This window comes from Procambarus clarkii, chromosome 5 (genome assembly GCF_040958095.1).
Source record: "Procambarus clarkii isolate CNS0578487 chromosome 5, FALCON_Pclarkii_2.0, whole genome shotgun sequence".
Lineage (NCBI taxonomy): Eukaryota > Metazoa > Arthropoda > Malacostraca > Decapoda > Cambaridae > Procambarus > Procambarus clarkii.
In genome coordinates, this window is record NC_091154.1 from 51805354 (window position 1) to 51821822 (window position 16469).

Genomic DNA, 16469 nt, shown 5'->3' on the forward strand with positions numbered 1-16469 from the left:
TCATTGGATATTTTTACGTTATCAATTTTACATTATCAATTATACAACTAACTTAAGTAAAATAACAACCAGTAAACAGACTGCTTGCACTGCAACTTCTATAGAAGTTACATTATATTTTATAACATTGGAGATCAAAATTTGTTTTAATACCAAAAATATTTGTCAATACTATTTTATATTACAGAGCAATAGAGGAGTTACTGCTGAGTCTACACCGTTAATACATTCATGAGCTATAAGAGAAATGTTGATAGATCATATTTCTTGTTGTTCAGGAACCTCTTGGGGTAAAACGCCAACACTCCTTAAGGAAAAGTGAGGTGCTTATCTGTTTTTCCTCATAACAGTCCCGTAACTCAGACTCAACATTTTCAATTATTATTAACGTCTGTTTCAAAATGACATAAATTTAATACGTAAACATGAAAAAATAGTTTTAATACATAAGGAAACAAATAGTTATATAAGTTAATATATTAGCTATATCACACAAAAATATAATCCAGTCTTGGATTAACTAAATGTTTTAAGAATGTTTCATACAGCTATTCAACAACATTCACACCCTAAATATTTAATGTATATAAATTTAATTTTTAAACATGAAAAAAAAAATAACATAAAAGTAGAAACTAATGTTAGAAAAGACACATTTGCCAAATTACATAAAGAAATACATTTACTATTCTTGGGTTAAACATTGCTCATGTGCCTGTTGACCCATACTTGCAACTTTTCTTTCTCAGAATCCTATGGAAACGTTGTTGCAGGTTGCAACAACGTTTTGTGTTTGTTGGGTAGCTCACCCTATAGTGTGATCACTATATTCTGAGTTTTCAGTTGCATATTGGCTTGAGGACCATTCAAGCTTGTTCGTAATCATTAATATTACAATATATTAATATATTTTATTACAATATTAATATTACAATCCTGTTTCAATTCTTCCTCCGTGGTCTAGCACTGTCACACACACACACACACACACACAGGGGGGCCTCGTAGCCTGGCGGATAGCGCGCAGGACTCGTAATTCTGTGGCGCGGGTTCGATTCCCGCACGAGGCAGAAACAAATGGGCAAAGTTTCTTTCACCCTAAGTGCCCCTGTTATCTAGCAGTAAATAGGTACCTGAGAGTTAGTCAGCTGTCACGGGCTTCTTCCTGGGGTGTGTGTGTGTGTGTGTGTGGTGTGAAAAAAAAAAAAGTAGTTAGTAAACAGTTGATTGACAGTTGAGAGGCGGGCCGAAAGAGCAAAGCTCAACCCCCGCAAAAACACAACTAGTAAACACACACACACACACACACACACACACACACACACACACACACACACACACACACACACACACACACACACTCACACACACACACACACACACACACACACACACACACACACACACACACACACACACACACACACACACACACACACACACACACACACACTCACACACACACACACACACACACACACACACACACACACACACACACACACACACACACACACACACACACACACACACTCACACACACACACTCACACACACACACACACACACACACACACACACACACACACACACACACACACACACACACACACACACACACACTCACACACACACACACACACACACACACACACTCACACACACACAATACAAGTGTTGTATTGGTTGACTCTTCAGAGGTTGCATGGCGTTTCACCTTTCTTTTTTTGATGTCTTCAACAAAACCATTAGAGAAGCCGTTGTTGACTAGGGCCTGCCTTACCCTACAGAGTTCTTCGTCGACCTGAGAGAGAGTCCCAGCTTGGTGCCAGGCCCCAGCACGTGACAGAGTAGTAAGGGAGAGGCCGTGACAATGACCACCACAATGTCTTACCAACCAAGCAAGTAGACGTTGCTCCTGGACATCGTTCGAGGCTAAAGTTCGCTCTAAGGGAAGACTGGTAAATGGAGTGATTATATCCTCCTGTTGCCTGGCCAGTTGGCTGTGAGCGTCTCACAGATGCCGTCGCGGTGGTAGCGTGAACTATAGTGTCAACACCACACCACAGTTCGCCACAGTGACCTCCGTGACCTCACTGTGGTTGGCAGCTGCCCTCACCACCTCCAGGCCGCTCACTACCTCCCCGAAGACACAGGGCCACAGTGGCCCTCCCTCAGCACAGTCCCTGGTGATGATGACGAACTGGGCGCTGCGGGCAGGCCACAGCCCCCAGCGGGAGAAGACAGCCCCCGCGGCGCCTGAGGACTCGTACTCCGCCTTCAGATCAGGCAGCAGTGAGGCTCCGCCCTCGCCATCATTGCTCTCGTAGTCTCCGCCCACCACCCACTCCTCTGGCTGCCCCTTGTTCCACACCCACAGTAGTTTAGTGCCTGTGTAGCTGTGACCCAATTCGCCGGTACATAACAGCATGAACTGTCTAGCCAGCCCAGTGTCAAGGGTCAGCTGGATGGTGACCCGCCCTCGTGTTGACCCCGCCCACTTGAGGTCAAGGAACGCCAGGGTGGAGGACGAGGCCTCCACAACGTCCTCATACTGAAAAAATATATATTAGGATAATTACAGAAGTTAATTATTAAGACAACTAAAGACGAATACAAGTGTGTTAATCACTTAGGAGAGACTCATAGGTGTAATGCAGTAACCTCAGGGTGTGGGCTAGTGTGGGTGTGGGCGTGTGTAGGTGTGGGCGCACCTTGAGGGTGTGGGCGTGTGTGGGTGTGGGCGTACCTTGAGGGTGTGGGCGTGTGTGGGTGGAGGCTGAGGCAAGAGTGGGTGGAGGCAGAGCTGACCATCTTGTAATGTTATCCTGGCAGAGCGGCGGCCATCTTGGTCTTCCTGGACGGCCAACACCAGTCCCGTCTCCACCAGCCTCCTGACGGGCGCCCTCATCCTGCGGAGGTCCTCAACCTGTGGGCAGTGTAACCCCCCATTATCTCCTGTGGGCAGTGTAAACCCCATTATCTCCTGTGGGCAGTGTTAGCACCAATATCACCTGTGGGACAGTGTCAGCCCCATTATCACCTGTGGGCAGTGTCAGCCCCATTATCTCCTGTGGGCAGTGTAACCCCCATTATCACCTGTGGACAGTGTCAGCCCCATTATCAAATGAGGACAGTGTCAGTCCCATTATCACCTGTGGGACAGTGTCAGTCCCATTATCACCTGTGGGCAGTGTCAGTCCCATTATCACCAGTGGGCAGTGTTAGCACCAATATCACCTGTGGGACAGTGTCAGCCCCATTATCACCTGTGGACAGTGTCAGCCCCATTATCACCTGTGGGACAGTGTCAGTCCCATTATCACCAGTGGGCAGTGTTAGCACCAATATCACCTGTGGGACAGTGTCAGCCCCATTATCACCTGTGGGACAGTGTCAGCCCCATTATCACATGTGGACAGTGTCAGCCCCATTATCACCTGTGGGCAGTGTCAGCCCCATTATCACCTGTGGACAGTGTGAGCCCCATTATCACCTGAGGACAGTGTCAGTCCCATTATCACCTGTGGGCAGTGTCAGCCCCATTATCACCTGTGGGCAGTGTCAGCCCCATTATCACCTGCGGGCAGTGTCAGTCCCATTATCACCTGTGGACAGTGTCAGCCCCATTATCAAGGGTGGACAGTGTCAGCCCCATTATCACCTGTGGGCAGTGTCAGTCCCATTATCACCTGTGGACAGTGTCAGCCCCATTATCACCTGTGGGCAGTGTCAACCCCATTATCACCTATGGACAGTGTCAACCCCATTATCACCTGTGAACAGTGTCAAACCCCTTGTCACCTGCAGGCAGTGTCAACCCCATTATCACCTGTGGACAGTGTCAACCCCAATATCACCTGTGGACAGTGTCAGCCCCATTATCACCTGTGGGCACTGTCACCCCATTATTCAAACCCATCTTATTTGCTGACGACACAACTTTCATTTTCTCCAGTCCTGACCCTCTTGCTCTGAATGTCACTGTAAATACTGAACTAAATAAAGACCATCTTTGGCTAACTGCTAACAAACTCACCCTCATTATTGACTAAACTTTCTATGTTTTGTTTGGTAATAAATTCTCAAATGAAAATAATCTAAGAATAAACAATATACAAATCAGTAGTAAAGTTGATGCTAAATTCCTTGATGTCCTCATCGATAACAAGCTGAATTTCCAGGGACACATTCTAAATATTGCAAAAAAAGTTTCTAAAACAGTTAGCATTCTTTCTAAGATCAGATATTATGTACCCCGCCCTGATCTGGTGATGCTCTATTACTCTCTCATCTATCCTTATCTCAACTATGGTATTTGTACTTGGGGCTCTACTACCCAAAATCATTTACGTCCTCTAATTGCCCAACACAGAGCTGCTATTAGAACAATATCTAACTCTGGCCCCAGACATCACTCGGTACCCTTACTCAAATCTCTGAATATGTTAGATATTAAGTCACTGCACATCCACACTTGTGTTCTCTATATATTTAAAACTCTGAATTGTAATGTCAATCCTGACCTTAAATGCTTCTTAGAAGGTTGTAACAAAACCCATGGGCCAGGTCACCAGAAACAAATACGTATTTGATATTCCAAGAGTACGACTTAATCAGACTAGAAAAGCTCTACAAATCAAAGGACCCAGAATGTGGAATGACCTTCTTAATCATGTCAAAGGCTGTACCTCTCTCAACCAGTTTAAGATGAAAACTAAGTACTACCTAATTAACTCCATGTAGCCTATCTTACCCCTAAATGTCAACCCATGTCTTACTATTTTTTAACAATGCTGTTTGTTGACCAACTTGTATATTGGCTATTTTCTACCATGTTCTCCCCTTTTATCTTTATTTTCTTTCAACGCAATTTATACTTTAAATTCAATTACTATTAAGTTTTAGTCTAAGTGATTTTTCCCTCTCTGACCTTGCCTGAAACGCTGTGAGTACTAGTGGCTTTAGGTATTGTATGTACTAGCTCTCTCTATATATCCAACATTATGTTTGTAACTAATCTTCTACGCGTGTACTTTTACCTGAATAAACGTTTGATTTGATTTGATTATCACCTGTGGACAGTGTCAGTCCCATTATCACCTGTGGGCAGTGCCAACCCCATTATCACCTGTGGGCAGGGTCAGCCCCATTATCACCTGTGGCCAGTGTCATCCCCATTATTACCTGTGGACAGTATCAGCCCCATTATCACCTGTGGACAGTATCAGCTCCATTATCACCTGTGGACAGTGTCGAAAAACCCGACACCATGTACTAATATTTAATACAATAGGCAAATAATATTGCTTGGTTGTATAAACAAGTTTACTCATAGAAAATGTAGTCTATAGTGGGATTTTTCCGTCAGTAGAAAACGGGATATCATTGCCACATCGCTATTAATTTCACCAGTTATTCTGCTGGGAATTATTCTTAATACAGCAGTCTTTGGACTCCTAACATCATAAAACATCTCACTTGAATGAGCTTAATTATTAGTACCAAAATAGAGTAAATGTAACCTTTCTATCAATTATTGACATGTGGACAAGAGATAGCCAGGTTGTCAGTGGAAGGGAGGCATCAGTGGTCAGACATTGTTTATCAACAAGGTCGCTGGAGGAAGTCTTGCTCCTATAATTCCCTTGAACAACGGAGTTACAGGACTAATAGTGATTCTGTTATCAACTCCAATCACGATTACTATAAGGGAAGTGTATTACCGAAACCCTTATTATCTCTACAGTCCTGGCCAGTTATGTTAGGTATATGTAAGGCGAACCGGTTAGCACAAACAGCAGCGACCAACACACAGTGAGTAATATTCTCATCACTTCATTAATATAACAATATTTGCTCTGATATAACTGTCATATATATTTATAGGATTCCTGTCATTATTACAAGTGCCCTTAGACAGTAACAGTTGAAGAGGGCACAGAACGGTTACTTGGTACACCAGCACATGGTGTTGATACCAGCCTCAACAATAAGGATTATTTGGTACCATCATCCTTGTTTATACCTGGTGGACCAGGCGGACCATACAATACCATCATCCTTGTTTATACCTGGTGGACCAGGCCGACCATACAATACCATCATCCTTGTTTATACCTGGTGGACCAGGCCGACCATACAATACCATCATCCTTGTTTATACCTGGTGGACCAGGCCGACCATACAATACCATCATCCTTGTTTATACCTGGTGGACCAGGCCGACCATACAATACCATCATCCTTGTTTATACCTGGTGGACCAGGCCGACCATACAATACCATCATCCTTGTTTATACCTGGGGGACCAGGCCGACCATACAATACCATCATCCTTGTTTATACCTGGGGGACCAGGCCGACCATACAATACCATCATCCTTGTTTATACCTGGGGGACCAGGCCGACCATACAATACCATCATCCTTGTTTATACCTGGTGGACCAGGCCGACCATACAATACCATCATCCTTGTTTATACCTGGGGGGACCAGGCCGACCATACAATACCATCATCCTTGTTTATACCTGGTGGACCAGGCCGACCATACAATACCATCATCCTTGTTTATACCTGGGGGGACCAGGCCGACCATACAATACCATCATCCTTGTTTATACCTGGGGGACCAGGCCGACCATACAATACCATCATCCTTGTTTATACCTGGGGGACCAGGCCGACCATACAATACCATCATCCTTGTTTATACCTGGTGGACCAGGCCGACCATACAATACCATCATCCTTGTTTATACCTGGTGGACCAGGCCGACCATACAATAAGATAAGGCCTCCCTATTTTAATTACTAATAAATATAGTCTAATACTGTAGTGAATGTTAGTCAATCAATTTTGATTGACTACATATATAAATTTAATATTACCTCCCCCCCCCCCCCGCCTCCTAATGTGTAAAGGAGTCAATTTGTGAGAATTTGAAGAAATAAAGTCTACTTAAATTATCACACAATTTGCTATCGAAATATATAAAAAATATAAATTCTATATAAATTTATAAAAACTAAGTAAATATATATCTCACAAGTCGGTTGCCCACAGACATTGTCAGCTCCATTATCATCTGTGAGCAGTGTCAGCCCCATTATCACCTGTGGACAGTATCAGCCCCATTATTACCTGTGGGCAGTGTCCGCCCCATTATCACCTGTGGACATTGTCTGGTTGATACCTGGTTGATGGGGTTCTGGGAGTTCTTCTACTCCCCAAGCCCGGCCCGAGGCCAGGCTTGACTTGTGAGAGTTTGGTCCACCAGGCTGTTGCTTGGAGCGGCCCGCAGGCCCACATACCCACCACAGCCCGGTTGGTCCGGCACTCCTTGGAGGAGTCAACCCCCATTATTACCTGTGGGCAGTGTCAGCCCCATTATCACCTGTGGACATTGTCAACCCCCATTATCACTTGTGGACAGTTCCGGCCCCATTATTACCTGTGGGCAGTGTCAGCCCCATTATCACCTGTGGACATTGTCAACCCCCATTATCACTTGTGGACAGTGTCAGCCCCATTATTACCTGTGGACATTGTCAACCCCCATTATCACTTGTGGACAGTGTCAGCCCCATTATTATCTGTGGGCAGTGTCAGCCTCATTATCACTTGTGGACAGTGTCAGCCCCATTATCATCTGTGGACAGTATCAGCCCCATTATTACCTGTGGGCAGTGTCAGCTCCATTATCACCTGTGGAGAGTATCAGCCCCATTATTACCTGTGGGCAGTGTCAGCCCCATTATCACCTGTGGACAGTGTCAGTCCCATTATTACCTGTGGGCAGTGTCAGTCCCATTATTACCTGTGGGCAGTGTCAGCCCCATTATCACTTGTGGACAGTGTTAGCCCAATTATCACCTGTGGGCAGTGTCAGCCCGATTATCACCTGTGGACAGTGTCAGTCCCATTATTACCTGTGGGCAGTGTCAGCCCCATTATCACCTGTGGGCAGTGTCAGACCCAGTATCACCTATGGGCAGTGTTAGCCCATTATCACCTGTGGGCAGTGTTAGCCCCATTATCACCTGTGGGCAGTGTCAGCCCCATTATCACCTGTGGGCAGTGTCAGCCCCATTATCACCTGTGGGCAGTGTCAGCCCCACTATCACCTGTGGGCAGTGTCAGCCCCATTATCACCTGTGGGCAGTGTCAGTCCCATTATCACCTGTGAGCAGTGTTAGCCCATTATCACCTGTGGGCAGTGTCAGTCCCATTATCACCTGTTGGCAGTGTCAGCCCCATTATCACCTGTGGGCAGTGTCAGCCCCATTATCACCTGTGGGCAGTGTCAGCCCCATTATCACCTGTGGGCAGTGTCAGCCCCATTATCACCTGTGGGCAGTGTCAGTCCCATTATCACCTGTGGGCAGTGTTAGCCCATTATCACCTGTGGGCAGTGTCAGTCCCATTATCACCTGTTGGCAGTGTCAGCCCCATTATCACCTGTGGGCAGCGTCAGCCCCATTATCACCTGTGGGCAGTGTCAGTCCCATTATCACCTGTGGGCAGTGTTAGCCCATTGTCACCTGTGGGCAGTGTCAGTCCCATTATCACCTGTTGGCAGTGTCAGCCCCATTATCACCTGTGGGCAGTGTCAGCCCCATTATCACCTGTGGGCAGTGTGAGCCCCATTATCACTTGTGGGCAGTGTCAGTCCCATTATCGCCTGTAGGCAGTGTCAGTCCCATTATCACCTGTGGGCAGTGTCAGCCCCATTATCACCTGTGGGCAGTGTCAGCCCCATTATCACCTGTGGGCAGTGTCAGCCCCATTATCACCTGTGGGCAGTGTCAGCCCCATTATCACCTATGGGCAGTGTTAGCCCATTATCACCTGTGGCCAGTGTCAGTCCCATTATCACCTGTTGGCAGTGTCAGCCCCATTATCACCTGTGGGCAGTGTCAGCCCCATTATCACCTGTGGGCAGTGTCAGCCCAATTGTCACCTGTGGGCAGTGTCAGTCCCATTATCACCTGTTGGCAGTGTCAGCCCCATTATGACCTGTGGGCAGTGTCAGCCCCATTATCATCTGTGGGCAGTGTCAGCCCCATTATCACCTGTGGGCAGTGTCAGCCCCATTATCACCTGTGGGCAGTGTCAGTCCCATTATCACCTGTGGGCAGTGTCAGCCCCATTATCACCTGTGGGCAGTGTCAGCCCCATTATTACCTGTGGGCAGTGTCAGCCCCATTATCACCTGTGGGCAGTTGGAACTCAATTATTGTATGTAGAATACCTGTCATAAACTTACTGTTAACTGGGAGATTCCTCCAGTAATCTTTCCGACTTTCTCCATGATGGTGGAGTCTGAGTCTCCCAGGTGGACGGGAACAGCTGTAATGACACCTGCCTCTGTGGTCATCATCTCCAGGGCCTCCCTGATGGTCTCCTGCACCTGTCAATACCAACACAATGAGCATAAATAATTTAAAAACATAAGAATACATGAAACGAAAAAAAAAGTTATTACCCCATGAGGCAGCTGCTATTTATATCCACCTAAACTCATTTATATGTATGTCTATCCTTCGATTAAAACAATGCAGTAACCCAATGTGCATTACGATTCCCGGTATGATTTGTTCAACAAATAAATAAACTGGTCTTCAAACCAGTATTTAACGAGGTCTTTCTTGAGTCTAAACGTATGAAATTAAATATATATATATATTTTGTGTTGATATATTTATTTATTTAGATCCTGTTTGAAATACACTTTCATCAATATTTAGAATCATATTCACTCTTACTTTGTTTTCTAGCGAATGTAATTTTGATTTTTTTTTTAATCTGTTCGTGTATGTGGTATCTGATTCCTGATGTTAACTTTGTCAACTTTCTCTGGACGCGTTCAAGTGAATATATGTTCTTTGTGTAATATAGTCACCAAAACTGAACTATGTGAACTAAATGGCGCCTATCAAGAGCAAGATTCGCAAACAACTGCCGGGTGTTATCAAGCAGTGTTACACTAGGCATGGAACAAACAACTGCCGGGTGTTATCAAGCAGTGTTACACTAGGCATGGAACAAACAACTGCCGGGTGTTATCAAGCAGTGTTACACTAGGCATGGAACAAACAACTGCCAGGTGTTATGAAGCAGTGTTACACTAGGCATGGAACAAACAACTGCCGGGTGTTATCAAGCAGTGTTACACTAGGCATGGAACAAACAACTGCCAGGTGTTATCAAGCAGTGTTACACTAGGCATGGAACAAACAACTGCCGGGTGTTATCAAGCAGTGTTACACTAGGCATGGAACAAACAACTGCCAGGTGTTATCAAGCAGTGTTACACTAGGCATGGAACAAACAACTGCCGGGTGTTATCAAGCAGTGTTACACTAGGCATGGAACAAACAACTGCCGGGTGTTATCAAGCAGTGTTACACTAGGCATGGAACAAACAACTGCCGGGTGTTATCAAGCAGTGTTACACTAGGCATGGAACAAACAACTGCCGGGTGTTATCAAGCAGTGTTACACTAGGCATGGAACAAACAACTGTCAGGTGTTATCAAGCAGTGTTACACTAGGCATGGAACAAACAACTCCCGGGTGTTATCAAGCAGTGCTACACTAGGCATGGAACAAACAACTGCCGGGTGTTATCAAGCAGTGTTACACTAGGCATGGAACAAACAACTGCCGGGTGTTATCAAGCAGTGTTACACTAGGCATGGAACAAACAACTGCCAGGTGTTATCAAGCAGTGTTACACTAGGCATGGAACAAACAACTCCCGGGTGTTATCAAGCAGTGTTACACTAGGCATGGAACAAACAACTGCCGGGTGTTATCAAGCAGTGTTACACTAGGCATGGAACAAACAACTCCCGGGTGTTATCAAGCAGTGTTACACTAGGAATGGAACGATCATTGCGAAGAAGGAAAGAACAGCAAAAAGATATTAAATAAAGTGTGACCAATAACTACAGGCCTTCTTTACTGAATGTGGTTTATCTGAAAATCAGAATCCGCCCAATGCCAATACTGAAAGTAACTCATGAGCGACTGAGCCTAACCCATCCTTGTCCTAGGTGCTGTCATTCGCTCTACTGGGTAAATAATGTTCTCTCATCCATAAAAGTTCCTAACTAATCAGTAAAGTCTCCTTGTACTTATGTAAGCATCTACCTCAGTATCATAGTAAAATCTTACTCATATGTATAATCTTACTCTGTTATCTTTAAATTTAATTGTAATTTGATTTATACCCTGAAAACACAAACCGAAACTCTCTATTTTCCGCTTGTTACAACTTGTAATAAAGTTCTCATAAAGGATATCAGGGAAGGTAATAATACCTTCCCTGATATCCTTAAAAAAGCGAGAGTAACGCCAGTTCATAAAGGAGGCAATCCGGCAGACATAAACAATTATAGACTAATATCAAACCTACCCATATTATAAAAAATATTTGAAAAAATTATCTACAAACAGCTCTACTCCTATCTCGTAAAATTCGACATACTCAGCCCCTGCCAGTTTGGCTTCCGGTCCCAAAAGAGTACCAACGATGCAATTATTAGTCTCTTTGATATAATTTACTCAGCCGTTGACAAAAATGAGTTTCCGATTGAACTCTTCATAGACCTTTGAGAAAGGCCTTTGATACTGTTAATCACAACTATCTCTTACTTAAACTCCATTATGGAATCCGAGGCCTTGCCCTGAACTATATCTGATTTTATCTTAGTGATAGACTCCAATGTGTAGCCATCAATGAGATAACCTCTCCCACTCTACCATTAACCGTAGGGGAGCCACAAGCAGCATCCCAGGACCTCTCTTATTTCTTATATACATCAATGATCTGCCTAATGTCTCTAACATTCTTAAACCTATATTTTTGCTGATGATACTACTCTCAACTACTCAGACCCAAACCCACACACACATTATATAATGTTGTGAATAATAAATTTAAAAAAGTTCCCTTATGGATGTCAACCAACAAACTCACACTAAACATTGAGAAGAACCACTACATCTTATTTGGAAGCAAATCAACAAATGCAATTCAGCTTCAGATAGGAAATGTTAACATCAGTAATAAAAAGGATGGAAAGTTTCTTGGCCTATACTTAGACAAGAGACTCAACTTCAGTACCCACATTCAACACATAACTAAGAAAGTCTCCAAAACAGTTGGTATACTCTCAAAAATCAGATATTATGTTCCTAACTCTGCTCTCCTCTCACTATATTATGCACTAATTAATCCCTATCTTAATTATGGTATCTGTGCATGGGGTTCAACCACTGCAAGCCACCTCAAGTCAATCATCACCCAGCAAAAATCTGCTATCAGAGCAATAACAAACTCTGTTTTCAGACAACACTCAGCCCCCTTTGTTTATTTTCCTAAATATGTTATACATAAACTGACTCCACACATTATCTTGTGGCAACTACATTTACAAAACCCTGTTCTTAAATGCAAACCCTTCTGTGATTCTCTTCCTGGACAGATGTAATAGGACTCATATTCACCATACCAGAAATAAATATATCTTTGATATCCCCAGAGTTAAACTTAATCTGTGTAAACACTCGATGCAAATAAAGGGGCCTAGTCTATGGAAGTCACTCCTTAATGAATTGAAAAGCTGTCCAACTTTTGCGTCATTCAAAAACAAAAACAAAAAGTACCTAATTTCATCTTCATAGTTTCCTACCTAGTGCTTTAAACTCGCACTGTATCTAATGCTACTCGGTTCCCCTAAGCCAAACAACTTTACCATTGTGATCATTGCTGTCATCTTATATGTGCTCAGGATGCCTTATTGTGCCTATTAATTTTTGTCAATTTATCAATCAAGCTGTCAATGCTATCAATCAGAGCTATTGATGTTCTTTAATATACCTACCAATCTCTCTCTTATTATTTTTTCTTACAATGTAACTGTTAACATTTTATAAATTTTGCTAAAATTTACTTACTTAATATTATTTGTTAGATTAAGGACCTGCCTTATTTATTTATTTATATATATAAATAAATAAATAAATAAATAAATAAATAAATAAATAAATAAATAAATAAGATATTGTTGAAGAATGGCATTTGATCCCCTTATTATTGATGCTTGTAGAAATATATCCACAGTTTGCTTTTTCCCTTCATATATGTATTGGTTTTATGGCTTCTGCTCCCTATTATCCATGATTCCCAGAACTTCCTTACATTCACACCTCCCAATTTCAACATCGTCCCGCTGATATCTGAGAATCCATCATTATCACCTGAGCTCAGAACCCTACATTATTCAGCATTGTTGTGAACTCGCCAATCGGTCGTTCATTCTGCAAACCTGTCTTGGAGCCCCCTTGTACCTATTTTGTGTCTTCTAAATATATTTCATGTTCAATTTTCGTGTCGTCGTTGTATTTCACATGTTGTGTATGGTGGGGGGGGGGGGGGGTGTTTGTGTGTGTGTTTGTTTGTGTGTGGGTGTGGGTGTATTCACTTAGTTGTGCTTACGGGGGATGAGCTCTACTCTTTCGGCCCGCCTCTCATCTGTCAATCAACTGTTACTACTATTTTTTTTCTCCACACCACACACACACACACACACACTAGGAAGCAGCCCGTGACAGCTGACTAACTCCCAGGTACCAATTTACTGCTTGGTAACAGGGGCATAGGATGGTTATCTTGAGGTTATCTTGAGATGATTTCGGGGCTTTAGTGTCCCCGCGGCCCGGTCCTCGACCAGGCCTCCACCCCCAAGAAGCAGCCCGTGACAGCTGACTAACACCTAGGTACCTAATTTACTGCTAGGTAACAGGGGCATAGGGTGAAAGAAACTCTGCCCATTGTTTCTCGCCGGCGCCTGGGATCGAACCCAGGACCACAGGATCACAAGTCCCGCGTGCTGTCCGCTCGGCCGACCGGCTCCCTCTCTGGAAACTTTCTTTCATCTTTAGGATGAAAGAAACTCTGCCCAATGTTTCTCGTCGGCGCCCGAGATCGAACCCAGGACCACAGGATCAAAAGTCCAGCGTGGTGTCCGCTCAGCCACCGTGTGTGTGTGTGTGTGTCTGTGTGTGTGTGTGAGAGAGAGAGAGAAAGAGAGAGAAAGGGGGGAACTATCAGGAGAATGCGTCAAGCCACCGACTATAATACATGAGAGAGAGAGACAGACAGACAAACCTTGACTGCGGCGCGGACAGTGTTGATATCAGGGAAGACATCTTGACAGGTCTGGAGCCAGTCTTCTGCCTGCTGGTTGACCTGCTCGGTCCTGGCTATGGCAGTGATGACCCTGTGAGCTGTTGTGGGTGTGTCGAGGCTCCCTAATGTGGCGTGCAGGTGCGTCTTCTCTTCCTGTCCTCGTGTGGTCATCTCCGCCACACTGGCGTCCTCCTGGTCCAGGAGCCTCATGGCTGACATATTCTGCTCTACCAGACCATTGAGTCTATCCTGGAGTTGGAGGTGGTGAGTCTTCCAGTCTCCCAGCTGGCCCCGGTACTCTCCCAGCTGGCACAGTGTCTCCTCACACCTTGCAATGAGTCTGTTGATGCTGATCTTCTCCTCCTGCATCAACGACCACAGCTTCCTGCTGATGCCTCCTGGGGAAGCTTGACAAGGTGTTGGAGGACCTGAAATAAGCTTAGTACCAATCAGCTTCCTGACAAGAGCCTCAACACAGTAGCTGACAGGAAACTGTGTCGCAGTTGCGGCGCGGAACTTGACACAGCAGTTGGGGCACTTGAGTGTTCCGTAGGTGATCGCGCGTTCGAGACACAGAGAGCAGAAGGTGTGGCCGCAGGGCAGCGTCCGTGGCCGCCTCTCTGCCTCGTCGTAGGTGTCCCAGCACACACCACAGTCCTCAGGGTGGGTGTCCTGTGAAGACAACGTCTACTGTACCTCCAGCTGGGTGTCCTGTGAAGACAACGTCTACTGTACCTCCAGCTGGGTGTCCTGTGGAGACAACGTCTACTGTACCTCTGGCTGGGTGTCCTGTGAAGACAACGTCAACTGTACCTCCAGCATGGTGTCCTGTGAAGACAACGTCTACTGTACCTCTGGTTGGGTGTCCTGTGGAGACAACGTCTACTGTACCTCCGGCTGGGTGTCCTGTGAAGACAACGTCAACTGTACCTCCAGCATGGTGTCCTGTGGAGACAACGTCTACTGTACCTCCAGCATGGTGTCCTGTGGAGACAACGTCTACTGTACCTCCGGCTGGGTGTCCTGTGGAGACAACGTCAACTGTACCTCCAGCATGGTGTCCTGTGGAGACAACGTCTACTGTACCTCCGGCTGGGTGTCCTGTTGAGACAACGTCTACTGTACCTCTGGCTGGGTGTCCTGTGGAGACAACGTCTACTGTACCTCCAGCTGGGTGTCCTGTGGAGACAACGTCTACTGTACCTCTGGCTGGGTGTCCTGTGGAGACAACGTCTACTGTACCTCCAGCATGGTGTCCTGTGAAGACAACGTCTACTGTACCTCTGGCTGGGTGTCCTGTGGAGACAACATCTACTGTACCTCCGGCTGGGTGTCCTGTGAAGACAACGTCTACTGTACCTCCAGCATGGTGTCCTGTGGAGACAACGTCTACTGTACCTCCAGCATGGTGTCCTGTGGAGACAACGTCTACTGTACCTCCAGCATGGTGTCCTGTGGAGACAACGTCTACTGTACCTCCGGCTGGGTGTCCTGTGGAGACAACATCTACTGTACCTCTGGCTGGGTGTCCTGTGGAGACAACGTCTACTGTACCTCCAGCATGGTGTCCTGTGGAGACAACGTCTACTGTACCTCCAGCATGGTGTCCTGTGGAGACAACGTCTACTGTACCTCCAGCATGGTGTCCTGTGGAGACAACGTCTACTGTACCTCCGGCTGGGTGTCCTGTGGAGACAACATCTACTGTACCTCTGGCTGGGTGTCCTGTGGAGACAACGTCTACTGTACCTCCAGCATGGTGTCCTGTGGAGACAACGTCTACTGTACCTCCAGCATGGTGTCCTGTGGAGACAACGTCTACTGTACCTCTGGCTGGGTGTCCTGTGGAGACAACATCTACTGTACCTCTGGCTGGGTGTCCTGTGGAGACAACGTCTACTGTACCTCTGGCTGGGTGTCCTGTGGAGACAACATCTACTGTACCTCTGGCTGGGTGTCCTGTGGAGACAACATCTACTGTACCTCTGGCTGGGTGTCCTGTGGAGACAACATCTACTGTACCTCCGGCTGGGTGTCCTGTGGAGACAACGTCTACTGTACCTCTGGCTGGGTGTCCTGTGGAGACAACATCTACTGTACCTCTGGCTGGGTGTCCTGTGGAGACAACGTCTACTGTACCTCTGGCTGGGTGTCCTGTGGAGACAACATCTACTGTACCTCTGGCTGGGTGTCCTGTGGAGACAACGTCTACTGTACCTCCGGCTGGGTGTCCTGTGGAGACAACATCTACTGTACCTCCGGC

General features: G+C 45.6%; 2 protein-coding genes across 2 annotated transcripts in view; one reads left to right on the forward strand and one right to left on the reverse strand.

The window, feature by feature from the left end:
• Positions 1-1490: 1490 nt before the first annotated feature.
• LOC138352235 (uncharacterized) lies at positions 1491-15262 on the reverse strand. The gene is made up of 5 exons (XM_069304523.1): positions 15215-15262; positions 14186-14878; positions 9275-9418; positions 2750-2929; positions 1491-2554 (listed from the first exon to the last, which is right to left on the reverse strand). The coding sequence occupies exons 1-5, from the start codon at positions 15260-15262 to the stop codon at positions 2045-2047; spliced, it is 1575 nt and encodes a 524-aa protein (XP_069160624.1). The 3' UTR covers positions 1491-2044.
• A 193-nt stretch (positions 15263-15455) lies between these two features.
• The window catches only part of LOC138352239 (prestalk protein-like), a 1251-nt gene continuing 237 nt past the window's right edge, over positions 15456-16469 (forward strand). The window contains exon 1 of the mRNA XM_069304525.1: positions 15456-16469. This exon is cut by the window's right edge and continues 237 nt beyond it. Within this exon, the coding sequence (XP_069160626.1) occupies positions 15456-16469 (1014 nt within the window).

What these genes read in the sequence shown, in the direction of transcription:
- LOC138352235 (XM_069304523.1), bottom strand. Translation starts at nt 15,262, where the DNA reads ATGCTGGAGGTACAGTTGACGTTGTCTCCACAGGACACCCAGCCGGAG. An exon ending in GAGGAATCTCCCAGTTAACA is followed by an intron (nt 2,930 to 9,274) that starts GTAAGTTTATGA and finishes CACTGCCCACAG; the next exon opens with GTTGAGGACCTCCGCAGGAT. An exon ending in CACACGCCCACACCCTCAAG is followed by an intron (nt 2,555 to 2,749) that starts GTACGCCCACAC and finishes ATATTTTTTCAG; the next exon opens with TATGAGGACGTTGTGGAGGC.